The following is a 19147-nucleotide window of genomic DNA, read 5'->3' on the forward strand; positions in this document are numbered from 1 at the left end:
GTGGAGACCAGAAATGGGGTTTCATGGATGAGAAAGAAATGCTCAGTCACAGCCTGGGTGAGCATGGAGCATGGACCAGAGAGACAAGAGTGACTGACAGCTTTTCCCTGAGGATGCACTGAGGAGTGGGGGTGGGGTGTGAGCTTTCGGCTCAGGGGCTGGAGATTAGGAGGCTGACATTTTCATTTCTCACCCTTGAAAACAGCTCTGAAAGCTTCAGGGAACAAAAGCCACATAGAGCAATCCAGAGCAGATTACTTAGCCTGGCCCCCTGGTAAGGGTAGTGCAATTCTGCCTGGGGAAAAGACACCTGAGATTCAGCACAACAGTCCCCTCCTCCAGAAGATCAGCAACAACATCCAGCTAAGACCAAGTTTACAGATCACACAGAACTGCAAAACTCCAGTGCTAGGGGAAAATACAATTCATGGTTTTTTTCACATGATTCTTTAGTCTTTCAGTTTTAATTTTTTTTTCTCTTCCCTTTCTCAATTTCTTATTTTATCAACTCTTTTTTGAAAGTCTTTTAATATTCATTTTTACAGTTACATTCTATCCTTTCATTGTATTTAATTTTATTTTTGTATATACATATGTTTCTCTTTCTTTACAATTTTGGGATGCAGTTTCCTGCAGCAAACAGAACAGAATACACCCAGGATAGAGTGTACTGCTCTGTTCTCCTCATCTGTCTGATATTCTCTCATCTTTTTCCTCTTCTTCTTCTTCTTCTTTTAGTAGTCTTTTTAAAATTTTCATCTTTACAGTTGCATTCTATCCTTTCAATGTGTTTAATTTTATTTTTGTGTATATATGTTTTTCTTTCTTTACAATTTTGGGATGCAGTTTCTTCTAACAAACAGACCAAAGTATACCTGGGATATAGTATATTGCTCTGTTCTGTTCACCTGTCTTTTATATTCCTTCTTTACTTTTTTTTTGTCTTTTAATTTTCATTTTTAGTTACATTCTATTCTTTCATTGTATTTAATCTTATTTTTGTATATATGTAAGTTTTTCTTTCGCTGCAATTTTGGGATCTAGTTTTCTAACAAACAGACTACAATACACACATGATCCAGTCTATTGCTCTGTTCTGTTCACCTGTCTGCCTGTCTGATTATATATATATTTTTTAATTTCTTTTTTCTGGTTTCATGTCTCTTCTGATTTGTTTAGTGTATATTTCTCTGGGGTCATTATTGGCATTTTAGTATTTGGTTCTTTTGTTCACCTATCCTTCTATGGACAGAATGACAAGATGGAAAAACTCACCTCAAAAAAGATAACAAGAGGCAGTACTGACTGCCACGGACCTAATCAGTATAGACATATGTAAGATGTCAGAACTAGAGTTCAGAATAACGATTTTAAAGATATTAGCTAGGCTTGAAAAAGGCATATAAGACACTAGAGAATCCCTTCCTGGAGAAATAAGAGAACTAAAACCTAATCAAGTTGAAATAAAAAAGCCTATTAATGAGACGCAATCAAAAAAGGAGACTAACAGCTAGGATAAATGAGACAGACAAGAGATTTAGTGATATAGAAAACAAAATGATGGGGAATAAAGAAGCTGAGAAAAAGAGATAAAAAACTACTGGATCATGAGGGGAAATTCAAGAAATAAGTGATACCACAAAGCAAAACAATATTAGTATAATTGGGATCCCAGAAGAAGAGGAGAGGGAGACAGAGAGAGAGGTATAAGGTATATTGAGCAAATTATAGTGGAGAACATCCCTAATGTGGGGAACGATACAGGCATTCAAGTTCAAGAGGCACAGAGAACGCATCTCAAAATCAATAAAAATAGGTCAACACCTCGACATATAATAGTGAAACCTGCAAATCTCAGAGACAAATAGAAAATCATGAAAGCAGCTCGGGACAAGAGGTCTTTAACCTACAAGGGTAGAAACATTAGACTGGCAGAAGACATAGCCACAGAGACCTGGCAGGCCAGAAGAGGGAGGCATGATATATTCAGGGTGTTAAATGAGAAAAATATGCAGCCAAAAATACTTTATCCAACAAGGATGTCATTCAAAATAGAAGGAGGGGTCCTCTAAGGGAAAAGAGAGCCCAAAAGTAACATATATCAGAAAGGAACAGAGACAATATACAGAAACAGTGACTTTAAAGGTAATACAATACCACTAGATTCATATCTTTCAATAGTTATTCTGAATGTAAATGGGCTAAATGCCCCAATCAAAAGACACAGGGTATCAGATTGGATAAAAAAGCAAGATCTATCGATATGCTGTCTGCAAGAGACTCATTTTAGACACCAAAACACCTCCAGATTTAAAGTGAGGGGGTGGAAAACCATTTATCATGCTAATGGACATCAAAAGAAAGCTGGGGTAGCAATCCTTATATCAGACAAATTCTATTTTAAACCAAAGACTATAATAAGAGATGAGGAAGGACACTGTATCATACTTAAAGGATCAATCCAACAAGAAGATCTAATAATTGTAAATATTTGTGCCCCTAACATGGGAGCAGCCAATTATACAGCCAATTAATAACAAAATTAAAGAAACACATTGATAATAATACAATAATAGTAGGAGACTTAAACCCCTCACTCACTGCAATAGACAGATTACCTAAGCAGAAGATCAACATGGAAATAAGGGCTTTGAATGACACACTGGATCAGATGGACTTCACAGATATATTCAGAGCATTTCATCCTAAAGCAACAAGAAGAATACACATTCTTCTCGAGTGCACACAGAACATTCTCCAGAAGAGATCACATATTGGGTCGCAAATCAGGTCACAACCGGTACCAAAAGATTGGGATCATTCCCAGCATATTTTCAGACCACAATGCTTTGAAACTGTAACTCAATCACAACAGGAAATTTGGAAAGAACTCAAACACATGGAGGCTAAAGAATATTCTACTAAAGAATGAATGGATCAACCAGAAAACTAAAGAAAAAAATTCATGGAAACAAATGAAAATGAAAACACAACTGCTTAAAACCTTTGGGATGCAACAAAGGCGGTCCTAAGAGGGAAGTTTATAGCAATACAAGCCTTTCTCAAGAAACAAGAAAGATCTCAAATATACAACCTAACCCTATACCTAAAGGAGTTGGAGAAAGAACAGCAAATAAAGCCTAGGCCCAGCAGGAAAAGAGAAATAATAAAGATCAGAGCCAAAATCAATGAAACAGAAACAAAAAGAACAGTAGAACAGATCAACGAAATTAGGAGCCGGTTCTTTGAAAGAATTAACAAGATTGATAAACCCCTGGCCAGATTTTTAATAAAGAAGAGAGAAAGGACCCAAATAAATAAAATCATGAATGAAATAGATCACAACCAACACTGAAGAAATACAAACAATTATAAGAACATATTATAAGCAAGTATATGCCAACAAATTAGGCAATCTGGAAAAATGGATGCATTCCTAGAGACGTATAACTACCAAAACTGAGCCAGGAAGAAACAGAAAACCTGAACAGACCCATAACCAGCATGGAAATTGAAGCAGTAATCAAAAATCTCCCAACAAACAAGAGTCCAGGGCCAGATGGCTTCCCAGGGGAATTCTACCAAGAAGAATTAATACCTATTCTTCTGAAGCTGTTTCAAAAAATAGAAATGGAAGGAAAACTTCCAAACTCTTTCCATGAGGCCAGCATTACCTTGATCCCAAAACCAGACGAGGAGACCAATATCCCTGATGAACATGGATGCAAAAATTCTCACCAAAATACTAGCCAATAGGATCCAACAGTATATTAAAAGGATTATTCACCACCACCAAGTGGGATTTATTCCTGGGCTGCAAGGGTGGTTCAACATCTGCAAATCAATCAACGTGATACATTACATTAATAAAAGAAAGGACAAGAACCATATGATTCTCTTAATAGATGCAGAGAAAGCATCTGACAAAGTACAGCATTCTTCCTTGATTAAAACTCTTCACAGTGTAGGGATAGAGGGAACATACCCCAATATCATAAAAGCCATATATGAAAAACCCACAGCGAATATCATTCTCAATGGGCAAAGACTGAGAGCTTTTCCCCTAAGGTCAGGAACATGGCAGGGATGTCCACTATCACCACTGTTGTTCAACATAGTATCCAAAGTCTATAAAGAACTTATCAAACTCAACACCCAAAGAAGAAATAATCCAGTCAAGAAATGGGCAGAAGACACGAACAGACATTTCTCCAAAGAAGACATACAAATGGCTAACAGACACATGAAAAAATGCTCAACATCACTTGGCATCAGGGAAATACACAATGAGATACCACCTCATACTGGTCAGAATGACTAAAATTAACAAGTCAGAAAACGACAGATGTTGGCGAGGATGCAGAGAAAGGGGAACCCTGTTACACTGTTGGTGGGAATGCAAACTGATGCAGCCACTCTGGAAAACAGTATGGAGGTTCCTCAAAAAGTTGAAAATAGAGCTACCCTATGACGCAGCAATTGCACTACTAGGTATCTACCCAAAGGATTCAAATGTAGTCATCTGAAGGGGCACCTCACTCCAATGTTTATAATGGCAATGTCCACAATAGCCAAACTATGGAAAGAGTCCAGATGTCCATCGACAGATGAATGGATAAATAAGATGTGGTATATATATATACAATGGAATACCACTCAGCCATCAAAAAAAAAAAAAAAAAAAGAAATCTTGCCATTTGCAATGACGTGGATGGAGCTAGAGGTTATTATGCTAAGTGAAATAAGTCAATCAGAGAAAGACAATTATATATCTCACTCATATCTGGAATTTAAGAAACAAAACAGAGGCTCATAGAGGAAGAGAGAGAAAAATAAAACAAGATGAAACCAGAGAGGGAGACAAACCATAAGAGACTCTTAATCTCAGGAAACAAACTGAGGGTTGCTGGATGGGAGGTGGGTGGGGGGATTGAGTAATAAGGTGATAGAACATTAAGGAGGGCACGTGATGTAATGAGCACTTGGTATTTTATAAGACTGATGAATCACTGAACTCTACATCTAAAACTAATAATACATTATATGTTAATTAATTGAATTTTTAAAAAGAGAATAAGTTGGTATATATGTAATTTTGTAGCCAGCAAGAATATTTGCAGGATAATGTACTATAGAAGTGAACTCCTGGATCCAGACCAATGTGCATTTGTATTTTTGATTGGTGTTATTAAATAACTCTCCCTAGGAGTTGTAGCACCTTAAAATCCCGCTAACAGGGGTGCCTGGGTGGCTCGGTCAGCTAAGTGTCTGCATTCAGCTCAGATCATGATCTCAGAGTCCTGAGATCGAGCCCCATGTTGGGCTCTGTGCTCAGCGGGGAGTCTGCTTCTCCCTCTCCCTTTGTGCTCCCTCTCTCTCACTCCTTCTGGCTGTCTCACTCTCCCTCAAGCAAATAAATAAAAACCTAAAAAAAAAAAAAATCCTGCTAACAATGTATAAGATTCCCAGTTTTTCCATATCCACAGAAAGTGTATTGTCAACCTTTCTGTTTTTTCAGAAAAATCAGTGTACTTTTAATGTGAAACTAATTTTCACTTATTATTGACTTGAAAGAGGGTCTTCTTAGAAGGAAATTAGTTACATGACTGTGATAGGAGATGCAAATCCTTTTCACAGATTGCATTTCTTTTGACTTTCTTTACGGTGGTAATGCCACATCAACATTTTTCATTTGTAGGTAGTCACATTTATTAATTCTTACTTTTACAACTTTTGAGTTTCAAAAGACTTCTTCTTTCCAAGATTATGAAAATATTCTCCTATAGTTTCTCTACTACTTTATTTTCATTTAAATTTCTCATCTATTTGGAATTTACCCTGTTGAAATGTGAGAAATGGGTCCAGAGTTTCCTTTTCACCTAGCTGGTTACCATAGTGATTAGATAAAATTTGTAGGTTCTTATTCAGAAACTCATTTATTTAATTTTTCCACATAAACCATAGATTTAATATGTCTGTTTTAAAAAAACTTGCTGTAAGATTAATAAAGTCTGAGGATCTAATGTATAATGTGGTGACTATAGTTGCTAACGCTATATTGTGTAATTGAAAGTTGCTGAGAGTAAGACTTAAAAAATCTCACTAAGGGGCGCCTGGGTGGCTCAGTTGTTAAGCGTCTGCCTTCAGCTCAAGTCATGATCCTGGGGTCCTGAGATCGAGCCCCATATCGGGCTCCCTGCTCGGCGGGAAGCCTGCTTCTCCCTCTCCCACTCCCCCTGCTTGTGTTCCTGCTTTCACTATCTCTCTCTCTGTCAAATAAATAAATAAAATCTTAAAAAAAAAAAAAAAACTCACCAAAAGAAAGAAAATGGTAACATGTAAGGTGAGAAAGGTATTAATTAACTTGATGGGGGGGAATCTTTCCATAATGTATACCTATAACAAACCATCAGTTTGTACACTTTCAATATCTTACAGTTTTATTTGTCAACTATACTTCAATAAAGCTGGAAGAAAAAAAAGCTATGAAGATTCAGGAACCCATCACATATGTAACCCAATGTCTGACAAATGCCAGGGAATCTCTTCCAAAATAAGTTATTATTGCATCTTGCATATCCTCCATAAAGAAAGAAGGCAACAATGCCTCATTCCAGTAATGGGTACCTAAGACATATTCCTGGTTCTCACCCCTTATGGGGGTTGGATAGACAACAAGAGTAGTCCTGGAAGTCACCGCTAGTAAGAAATGGCTAGCAATTATTTTACTATAAACAGAAATGACTGTAAAGCACTTAATCCAAATGCATGCCTAACCTACTTTCCCTTATCAAGATCCCAAAAAACCTGTGCTTATTCTAACACCAACCAACACAAGAGGAAGTTAGAGTCTAGACTTAAAAACAAACAAACAAAAAAACAACCTGCTGATATTTCTACTTGGATCCCATCAAATGTATAGTTTAACTTAAGAAAACTGACATTTTCATGAAAAAACAAAGTAGTTCTCTATCTACACCATACCCACAAATGAACTTTGGATGGATGAAAGGTACAATGTAAAAAATATAACTATAAAAATTCACATGGAAAAATGAAGGTACAAGAATAGGCAGGAACAAGAATAGCCATAACAATTCTGAAAAAGAATCTTAGTCATTTTGTCAAGTTTCACTAAAAAGTCTTTTGAAATTTTTGACATGAATACACTGAATTTACAGATTAATTAAGAATTAAATTGCAGGGACATCAAGAATCCTTTTTTTACTTCATCCAGGAATATTATAAGCCTTTGCAGGGGGATTCTTCCAGCTGCTGTTGTGCCACAACAGATGGGTGCACACTGCACTTGGCCTGGTGAGTGGGGGGGAGGGAGGAGACTGCAGTTCTGGGCCCAAGGGGACATCTATACAAAGTCACTCCCTGAAGACAAGGAGAGGTAGCCAATTTGCCTAATACATAGAAACAAACACAAAAAATCAGGCAACATGAGGAGACAGAAGAATATAATTCCAAATGAAAAAACAAGACAAAAACTCAGAAACAGAGATAAATAATCTACCTGGTAAAGGGTTCAAAGTAATGGTCATAAAGAGGATCAGCAAACTTGGAGAAGAATGGATGAACACAGGGTGAACTTTAACAAAGAGAAAACATAAGAATATACCAACCAGAGCTGGTATATATAAAAACAACCAGAAAACAATGAACAAAATGGCAGTATGTGCCTACCTACTAACAATTGCTTTAATGTAAATGGACCTAGTTTTCCAATGAAAAACAGAAGAGGGAATCAACAGCAGATTAGATGATAAGGAAAAACAGAAGACTAGTGGTGCAAATCACCCCATCAGAAAAAAAAAATAAAATAAAATAAAATAAATGGGAATAGTTAAAGGGACCTCTGGGACAAAATCAAGTGTACTAATGTTCGCATTATAGGGGTCCCAGAAGGAGAAAAGAGAGAGAAAGGTGCAGAAAGCTTATTTGAAGAAATAATGTCTGAAAACTTTTCTAACCTGATGAAGGAAACAAATACCCAAGTCCATGAAGCACAGAGAGTCCAAAACAAGATGAATCCAAAGAGATCCACACCAAGACACATTATAATTAAAATGTCAAAAATTAGATAAGGAGATAATCTTAAAAGCAGCAAGAGAAAAACAACTAGTTACATACAAGGGAACCTCCAAAAGACTATCAGCTGATTTTTCAGCAGAAACTCTGCAGGCCAGAAGAGAGTGGCATGATATATTCAAAGTGTTGGAAGGAAAAAACTTACAATGAAGAATATTCCACCCAGTAAGGTTATCATTCAGAATTGAAGGAGAGAGAAAGAGTTTTCCAGAAAAGGAAAGCTAAAGGAATTCCCCACCACTTAAGCAGCCTTATAAGAAATGTTGAAGATTCAGACTTCTTTAAGGAGAGAAGAAAAGACCATAACTAGAAATAAGAAAATATATGAAAGAAAAAATCTCACTAATAAAGGTAATTATAAAGATAGTAGATTAACCAGTTATAAAGCTAGTATGAAGGTTAAGAAGAAGAAGTAAAATCAAGTATAACTACAATAATTAGCTGAAGAATATACAAAATAAAAAGATGTAAAATATGACATTAAAATATAAAATGTGGTAGGGGGCAGAGTAAAAATATGCTTTTAGAATGCATTTGAACCTAAGCGGCCATTGACTTAAAACAGACTGTTATAAATATATGTAGAGAGAAAAAGATGGTAACCACAAACCAAAACCCTGTAATAGATACAAGGAAAATAAAGTGAAAGGAATACAAACATGATACCAAACAAAGGCATCACACCATAAAAGAAAAAGAGCAAGAAAAGAAGAAAGAAATGGAGAGAAACTATAAAAATAATCAGAAAACAATGAACAAAATGGTATAAGTGAATACTTACTAACAACTGCTTTAAATGTAAATGGACCTAGTTCTCGAATCAAAAGACACAGGGTGGCTAATGGAAACAAAACAAAACAAAAAACCAAACAAATCAAGACCCATCTACACACTGCCTATATGAGACTCACTTCAAATCTAAAGATACACAAGACTGAAAGTGAAGGGATAGAAAAAGATATACCATATAAATGGAAACAAAAGCTGGAGTAGCAATACTTCTATCAGACAAAATAGACTTTAAAACAAACTGTAACAAAGACAAAGGAGAGAATCACAAGGATAAAAGGGTCAGTCCAACAAGGGGATATAACATTTGTAAATATTTATGCACCCTATATAGGAGGCATCTAAATATAAATATTAACAGACGTAAAGGGGGAAATTGACAGCAACACAGTAATAGTGGAAGACTTTAATACTATCAATGAATAAATCATCCATACAGTAAATCAGCAAGGAAATACTAGCCTTGCCTTAAACAATATACTAGACCACATGGACTTTACAAAACTGAAAATCAGTTACAGGAAGAAAACTGAAAAAAAAAACACAAACATGTGGAAACTAAACACATGCTATTAAGGAACCAAAGGGTCAACAAAGAAATCAATGAGAAGATAAAAAAATGCCTTGAGACAAATGAAAATGGAAAAACAATGTTCCAAAACCTACAGGATACAGCAAAAGCAGTTCTTTTTTTTTTTTTTTTTAAGATTTTATTTATTTATTTGACAGCGAGAGAGAGAGCGAGAGCAGGAACACAAGCAGGGGGAGTGGGAGAGGGAGAAGCAGGCTTCCCGCCGAGCAGGGAGCCCGATGCGGGGGTCAAAACCAGGACCCTGGGATCATGACCTGAGCCGAAGGCAGATGCTTAACGACTGAGCCACCCAAGCGCCCCAGCAAAAGCAGTTCTAAGAGGGAAGTTTATATCAATATAGGCTTACCTCAAGAAACAACAAAAATCTCAAATAAACAATCTAACTTTACACTTAAATGAACCAGAAAAATAAGAACAAAACAAAGCCCAAAGTTCAAGAAGGAAGTAAATAATAAAGATCAGAGTGAAAATAAATGAAAGAGACCCCCCCCCAAAAAAAAGAAAAAGAAAAAGAAATCAATGAAATTAAGAGCTGGTTCTTTTAAAAAGATAAACAAAATGGATAAACCTTTAGGCAGACTCATCCAGAAACAGAGAGAAGGTCCAAATAAATAAAATAAAAAATGAAAGAGAAATTACAACCAATACCACAGAAATACAAAGGATCACAAGAGACTACTATGAACAATTATACACTAACAAACTGGACAATCTAGAAGAAATGGGTAAATTCCTAAAAACATACAATTTCCAAGATTAAATCATGATGAAATAGAAAATCTGAATAGACCAATTACTTACTAGTAATGAAACTGAATTAGTAATAAAAGAAACTCCTAACAAAAGTCCAGGGCCAGATAGCTCCTTAGGTAAATTCTACCAAACATTTAAAAGAGTTAATACCTATCCTTCTCAAATTATTCCAGGAAATTGAAGAGGAAGGATGTTCCCAAACTCATTTTATGAGGGCAGTACTAACCTGATACCAAAACCAGACAAAGACACAGAAGAAGAAAATTACAGGTCAATATCCCTGATGAACACAGATGCAAAAATCCTCAAAAAATATTAGCACACCAAATTCAACATGACATTAAAAGGATCATACACCACAAGCAAGGATTTATTCCAGGGATACAAAGATGGTTCAACATCCACAAATCAATCAACATGATATACTACAACAACAAAATGAAGAATAAAAATCATATGATCTTGACAGTTACAGAAAAAGCATTCAACAAAATTCAACATCCATTTATGATAAAAACTCCCAACAGAGTTGAGTATAGAAGTAACGTACCTCAATATAATAAAGGCTATATATGACAAACTCACAGCTAATGTACTCAATGGTGAAAAGCTAAAAGCATTTTCTCTAAGATCAAGACAAGGATGTTCACTCTCACACTTTTATCCAACACAGTACTAGAAGTCCTAGCTAGAGCAATTAGACTGAAAAAGAAATAAAAGGCATCCATACTGGAAAGGAAGAAATAAAACTGTCACTATTTGCAGATGATGTGTTACTATATAGAGAAAACCCTAAAGACTCCACCAAACTATCACAACTAATAAATGAATTCAGTAAACCTGCAGGATACAACATTAATATACATAAATTTGTTGCATTTCTGTACACTAATAAACTATCAGAAGGAGAAATTAAGAAAACTATCTACAATTGCATCATAAAGAATAAAACATCTAGCAATAAATTTAACCAAGGGGTTGAAGACCTGTACACCGAAAATTGTAACACATTGATGAAAGAAACTGAAAACAAATAAGTGGAAAGATATACAGTGTTCACGAATCGGAAGAATTAATGTTGGTAAAATGTCCATACTACTTAAAGCAATCTACAAATTCAATGCAATCCCTATCAAAATATCAAGGGCATTTTTCACAGAACTAGAACAAATAATACTAAAATTTGTATGGAACCACAAAAGACCCTGAATACCCAAGCAATCTTGAGAAAGAAGAACAAAGCTGGAATTATCACAACCATATTTCAAACTATACCATAAACCTAAAGTAATCAAACAGTATTGCACTGGCACAGAAACAGACATAGGTCAATGGAACAGACTAGAGAGCCCAGAAATAAACCCATGCGTATATGGTCAATTAATCTATGACAAAGAAAGCAAGGATATATAACGGGAAAAAAAGAGTCTCTTAGTAAATGGTATTGGGAAAACTGGTAAGCCACATACAAAAGAATGAAACTGGATTGCTTTCTTACACCATACACAAAAATAAACTTAAAACAGATTAAAGACCTAAATGTAAGACCCGAAACCATAACTCCTAGAAGAAAACATAGGCAGTAAGTTCTTTGACATTGATCTTAGCCCTTTTTGGATCCGTCCCCTCAGACAAGGACACAGCAGCAAAAATAAACAAATGGGACTACAACAAACTAAAAAGTTTTTACACAGCAAAGAAAATCATCAACAAAACAAAAAGGCAACATACTGAATGGGAGAGATATTTGCAGATGACATATATAATTAGAGGTTAATATCTCTATATAAAAAGAACTCATACAACTCAATATTAAGGAAACAATCTGATTAAAGGGCAGAGGACCTGAAATAACATTTTTCCAAAGACATATAGATGGCCAACAGGCACATGAAAAAATGTTCAACATCACTAATCATCAGGGAAATGCAAATCAAAACCACCAAGAGGTATCACCTAACAGCTGTCAGAATGGCTACTACTGAAAAGATAAGAAATAACAAATGTTGGTGGGGATGTAGAGAAAGGGAACTCTTGTGCACTGTTGGTAGGAATGTAAACTGATATAGCAACTATGGAAAATAGTTTGGAGGTTCCTTTAAAAAATTAAAAATAGAATGACCATATAATCCAACAATTCCACTTCTGGTTATTTATCCATAGAAAACAAAAGCACTAATTTGAAAATATACAAGCACTCCTATGCTCATCACAGCATCATTTACAACAGTCAAAATATCAAAGCAACCCAAGTGTCCATAGATAGATGAATGGATAAAGAAGATGTGGTGTGTATGTATGTGTGTAAACGTATGTAGATATGTGTATACACGTACACAAGAATATTAGTTCTAAAAAAGAATAAAATCTTGCTATTTATGACAACATGGATAGACCTAGAGCATATTTTTTTTTTTTTTAAGATTTTATTTATTTGACAGAGAGAGAGAGAGCACAAGTAGGCAGAGCAGCAAGCGGAGGGAGAAGCAGACTCCCTGCTGAGCAGGGAGCCCAATGCAGGACTCGATCCCAGGACCCTGGGATCATGACATGAGCCGAAGGCAGACGCTTAACTGACTGAGCCACCCAGGTGCCCTGACCTACAGCGTTATTATGGTAAGTGAAATAAATCAGAGAAAGACAAATACCTTATGATTTCACTTATATGTGGAATTTAAGAAGCAAAACAAATGAACAAACAAAAAGCAGAAACAGACTCAAATACACTGATGGTTGCCAGTGCAGAGGGAGGGTAGAGGGATGGAGGAAATAGGTGAGGGGGATTAAGAGGTACAATCTTCTAGTTATAAAATAAATAATACATGGGGATGTAATGTACAGCATAAGGAATACAGTCAATAACATTTTAAAAACTTTACATGGTGGGGCGCCTGGGTGGCTCAGTCGTTAAGTGTCTGCCTTCGGCTCAGGTCATGATCCCAGGGTCCTGGGATTGAGCCCCGCATTGGGCTCCCTGCTCTGCGGGAGGCCTGCTTCTCCCTCTCCCACTCCCCCTGCTCGTGTTCCTGCTCTCGCTATCTCTCTCTGTCAAATAAATAAATAAAATCTTTAAAAAAAAAAAAACAACTTTACATGGTGACAGATGGTAACTAGACTTATTGTAGTGATCATTTTGTAATGTGTATAAGTACTGAATCACTATGTAGTACACCTGAAACTAATATTTTATATCAATTAAACCCTAATGAAAAAAATTAGCTGCTCCAGTTTATTCAAAATTCTAGTGGAAAATGATTTTGAAAGATCCACTTTTAAATATCAAAAGTTCAGTTAGTAAACAGAACTAATTGAACAATTATTTTATAAAATAATAACAAACTTTTTTATATTACTATTTATGTGTAAGACACTGTTCTACATGCTTTACAAACATTAAATTCTCAGTAATTCAAAAGATCCCTTTAAGTACTAAAGCATCCCATGGCCTTTAGGATAAATACCAGTTGCTAGTATATGGACAAGTAAGATTAAGAAGGATTTTAAAGTGCCAGAGTTTAGGACATAACAGATATGAGTATAAATATTAAACAGCCAATTTTAAGGTCAGATTTACTATTCTCTTTTCTCCAAATTCACAAAAATACCAAGGCTAGTAAGTTATGAAATTCTGCCCAAATATAATAGTTCTGGTGTACTACCTAAAATCTTGCACTTTCTTTTAAAGTTTGTTAGTTTGTCCATAAATATTATTCTAGAGCCATTCCTAAATACATCACATTAAAAAACAACATCAACAAAAAGCCAAAGAAATCTTTCGCGTACACCATATAGTTTTATAAATGGAAAGGTTATACATAATAAAAGATTTTACGGTAGGTTATAACAGCATTCCAATAAGAACAGCTAATTTATAAATTTATATTAAAACGTTTGGACTTAGATATACTTTCATATTACAGAAGAGACTTCTCTAATATTATTTTTATTAATGTACCAAGTTTATAAAGTTGATGTGAATTCAGAAGTATAACAATTTGAGCCATTTCTAACACATTTTGGTAATAGGTTAAATATATGAAGACTTACCTCAATTTTTAGTGTCAGGTATTGCTTAAATCACAAATGAATATGCAAGTCTTCATTTAATAATTAAAAGCTCCACTGAGTTATTTTCAAAGTTTATCAGTATGTGAAAGGTATATGGAAACCTGATGTACTAGTTTAGCAATTTTTCTGTCTGAAATTATTTTCAAAAAGAAGTTAAAAAAAAAAAAGGTAACGATTCTGTTTACTCTGAATGTAGTCAAACCACTGAAAATCTAGGGTGTTCAATAGCATTTACCTTAATACTCATCAGTGATTTTCCTATTAGCTAGGCTACTAAAAATAAATACAGTTTTCTATTGATAAATTAAAGACAAATAATTTTCTCTCTTCCCCTTCTTCCAACACACATGAACCAGAACATATAGGTTTTTAAGAAATGAACTGGGGAGCACATAATGGTATTAACACTTTGGACTCAAGTTCAGTAGGTTCTTTTAAAGTAAAACTCCTTCTACTTTATGATTAGCATTTCCACTCCTAGAGAAAATTTATCCAACATAAATAAAAAACATATACCCAAAAAAGACTTTATAAAAAAGTTCATAGCAGCTTCATTCATGATAGCTCCAAAATGGAAACAACCTAAATGTCCACTGATATAGGTGAAGGAATAAACAAACTTGTGGTATATTCATACCCAGCAACACTAAGAAATGAACTACTGATATAACAACAAAATGGATGAAAATATAATGTTGAGTGAAAGAAGCTAGACACAAAAGAGTACATACTGTACAATTCCATTTATTTTCAATCCAGTACGAGCAAAACTAAGCTCTGGTGACAGTAATGAGAAAGTGTTTGCCTCTTGAGGAGTAGTGGTTGAGATAGATAAAAGGCATATAAAGAAACTCTGTAGGGTGATTGCACTGTGCTATATCTTGCTTTAGTATATGCAATAATTACATATTACAAAAATTATGCATGTAACTGAATTGAATTATACTTCTATTAAAAATATTTTTTCTAAAAGAAAAAGTTACAGCAACAAAAATCAAAAGAGTTTTTAACATTTCCAGATTTTTAGAATGCTTACCTGTCTAAGAGCTGATCATGTTTTTCTAAAGCATCCTTTTCAGCCATCACTGCTCGGTCCTTTTCAGCCACAGCATTGTCCCTCGCTTCTCGGAGATTTCTAAAATTTAAACATGTACTCAATTATTCCAAATACAAAGTATCTATCTTTTAAAGTTTCATAAATGTGTTTGCTTAGAATTGGACTATCTGACCATCTTAAGGACCCACTGGAGGTTGGTGACCCAAGGTGTATATTATATGAATTTACCTGGCTTGGTGTTTCTGTAGCAGCACAGTAATGTAGGTGCAAACATGGTCTATCGCTAAATGTCACATTATCTTTCTCTATAACTTATCTCCACATGGGCTGAAGGTAGGCTCAACAGTTTATATATACAGTAACTTGTTTAATCCTTACCATAATCTAGTGAAGTAGGTATGATTACACAGTATCCAGAAGAAAACCGAGGTCTTGAGAAGTTAATAAATGTTCTCTAAAACATTTTAAATGAAAAGTATAATATAGAGATCACAAGTGTCAAAATGGGAACAAAGTCTGGGATATGAGCAACTTGAAGTGATGGCCCTTGGGATCTCACAGAGGAATGGAGAAGAAGAGAACTCAAGAACTCAGGGCTGACAAAATAGAAGGGGCAAAGGACATGAAGTCCTGATAAGATGACAAACAGATAAATTTAAGTAGTGTACAAGCAGGATGGAAGACTAGAGATTGCTGTTAAAGGATAATGATGTGGAGGTAGAATAGTACTTTCAGTGACATCATTTTAGTTGATACCAAAATCAAGGCTGTGACCAGTAAAGTAGCTAAGTGAAGGAGAGATGAGATAAAAGTCAATATTCACGTAGGGCTCAAGAAAGTATGGAGCCAGAGTATTAGGTAAGTCATCCACTTACAGTACTGATGACAGCAGGAACTGAAACTGAGAGAAAGATACATTTAGTGACAGTTAAGGGTAATGTCCAAAAGGCAGATGGTAACAAGAGTGCCACAACAAGATATGAGCCTTTAAAGATCAAATCTCATTTGTTTTTTGAATCAAAGCGGAAGTCTGGGTCAAGAAAAATACCAACAGGAAGCTTCTTTCAGAGAGCCACTTAATTTTTAAAAAATCCTCTTCTCTAACATAGTTATAAATAAACGTAGAGTGCAACATAAATGATTTTGCTCACCTAATTTCTACAAATCCCTTATGTTGTATTTTCCAACCTGTTTTATAGTGGAGTAAACCGAAGTTCAAGAGCTTAAGTACCTAGTTCAAAGTCACAGCCCATGTTAAAGCCATAATTTGAGCCCAGCTATGTCTTTACTGCAAAGCAAATGTTTTTTATATCATATCACCACATCTCCCATAAAGAATTGGATTGGGTATTAGAATTTTGTGTTTATTATTCATGGAGAATGTCAGTAGAAAGTCATGAAACCCCACATCGTTTGAATAAATCTATGTAATAACTATTGGATAGGAATGCTTACTTGCTGTGCCAGTATGAAATGTCATCTTTTACACTGTGATGCTAACAACAAAGTTAAAATTTAAAACATATCAACCAATGGAGATTCATCAGTCAAATGGTTTATGAGGCAGAAATAGTTTTAAAAAACTGTAATACAGATAACTTATTAAAAAGAAAATAGCTTTTGTATACTATTATCTAAATGGAAGTGCATTTTAAAATAGATATCACAAAATGTCATGTCATTATTTTCTGACATCATCCTGATTGCAATGACCTTCTATCATCAAACTGAAACATGAAAAAAAAAATTATTTTTTAAAGATTTTATTTATTTGTTTGATAGAGAAAGACACAGCGAGAGAGGGAACACAGTAGGGGGAGTGGGAGAGGGAGAAGCAGGCTTCCTGCCAAGCAGGGAGGCCGATGTGGGGCTCGATCCCAGGACCCTGGGATCATGACCTGAGCCGAAGGCAGACGCTTAACGACAGCCACCCAGGCGTCCCTGAAACATGAAAATTTAGTTTTATAGATAGAATTAAATTCTTTAGTCATATTAAACATTTATATATTTTTCATTCCTAGATGATCTATACATTTCAGTCAGTAAATCATCACAAACTGGTTGCAATTTTCATTTCTCAAAGATAGCTTCATTATTCTATAAGTTATTTCAATAGCAAAATTCCAAGTAGATTGCAATTACGCTTACTTAGTAAGTAGAAAAGCTTCAGTCCCTAACTGTATTTCCTTTCTGGCAATAATGGGCATTAGAAATAAAAGCAGTCACAGAGAATGAAATGAAACCCAGAATAAACTAACAATAGGGGCCTGTGAGCGGAGGTATGATTAGAAGGTTCCTGTGCATTCATGATGCTACAATCTGTATCATCCAGCTAACTATAATTAGTGCTATATTAAGGCATAAACAAAATTCCAAGGCCACAAAGAAGAGGAGTTGATTATGTTTTAACTGGAGGAAGAGAGATAAGAGTGAATGAAGGGAGGATATGTAAGTTGGACCTTGAAGGACAAATAAGTAAAGCCAATTAAAAAAAAAAAAAACACAAAAACTAAAATGAATCAGAGAAAGTGCTACAAGTTGAGGCTTCTATGTACAGGTCCTCTCACAGATGTCTGCTGGTAAGATTTCTGTGTGAACCTAACCTCCTTATCAGTTACCATACCTTCCACATCTCTACCCACAACCTGCATACAAGAAGCTGCACAATTCCTTTTAACATAAAGATAGAGATACTTCCTTTCATATTATCAATCGACCTTTAAGGTTTCAAATTAAGTCTGAGATAAACTGAATGCATTCCACTGACAATAATAGCAATAACAAACATATATAGAGTGCTTGCCATGTGCTAGGAACTATTTTAGGTTCTTGCATATAATAATTCACTTAATTTTCACAACAACCCCACAAAATAGGTTGCATCATTATCTCCATTTTACAAAGGAGAAGACTGAAACACAGAGAAGTATTTATCTAAGGTTACAAGTAAATAAGCTATGGAGCCCAAACCATCTGGTTCTGGAGTCCATGCTCCTCATCAAACTATGCCTTTCTTAAGATTCCTTTTGTTTCACAATTTTCTCCTTGAGAAAACTTGTTGCAGCCATCTTGTTACAGGATTTTTTTCCCCCATCAGTTCCCGCGGTTCTTGGTCATGCCGCTTGGAAGAATGAAGAGGTAGACCAGACAGAGTGGTGCGCAGCAAAGCAAGGTTTATTGAGCGATAACAAAGTGATAGCTCAAAGATCCCAAGTAGGGAGGGGACTCAAGGGGGTTGCCATGGGAGTTTCTAAGTCTAGGGGTTTTTATGGGCTTGTTGGCGGGGCTGTTTTAATCTGATTAACCCTCCCTGTGCCCGTCATCCAGTCAGATTTTTGTCATATGGGAAAGGGTGGAGGGCTCCTTCCAGGGTGGTATAAAATCCTTTTAAGGGTGGTTTCCTCTTAGGTCCCTGCCTGTGTGCCTCCAATTATCCTTCATCAATCTCATACCACAAATGTTAAATCAAAAATAACCCTTGAAAGAATTGTGACTATATTATATATTCAATTGTTTTTATAGCCCATGCTCCTTCAGACTTAAGACTCATTAGATAAAACAATAGATGGATTATATTCCGGCCACAGACAAAACCCTAACTGCCATATTACTAATAAATTATCCATTTTTAAAAGTTAAATGCATTATAAAATGTAACAACACAATTATGGCACAGCAGGAATTCTAATGTTCTTCAAAAGAACAAACTCGAAAAATTGATAGACTATCTGCAGCATGTACAAGCTAATGAAGCTAATGTTTTAAAAGTCCAAATTGAATATATAATCAAA

General features: G+C 35.3%; 1 protein-coding gene across 1 annotated transcript in view; it reads right to left on the bottom strand.

Moving 5' to 3' along the window:
- Positions 1-19147, bottom strand: part of PIBF1 (progesterone immunomodulatory binding factor 1) — a 208492-nt gene that overhangs the window by 126903 nt on the left and 62442 nt on the right. Inside the window, exon 10 of the mRNA XM_036073108.2 lies at positions 15336-15434. Coding sequence (XP_035929001.2) covers positions 15336-15434 — 99 coding nt within the window. The remainder of the gene's footprint in view (positions 1-15335; positions 15435-19147) is intronic.

Source organism: Halichoerus grypus, chromosome 4, assembly GCF_964656455.1.
Source record: "Halichoerus grypus chromosome 4, mHalGry1.hap1.1, whole genome shotgun sequence".
Lineage (NCBI taxonomy): Eukaryota > Metazoa > Chordata > Mammalia > Carnivora > Phocidae > Halichoerus > Halichoerus grypus.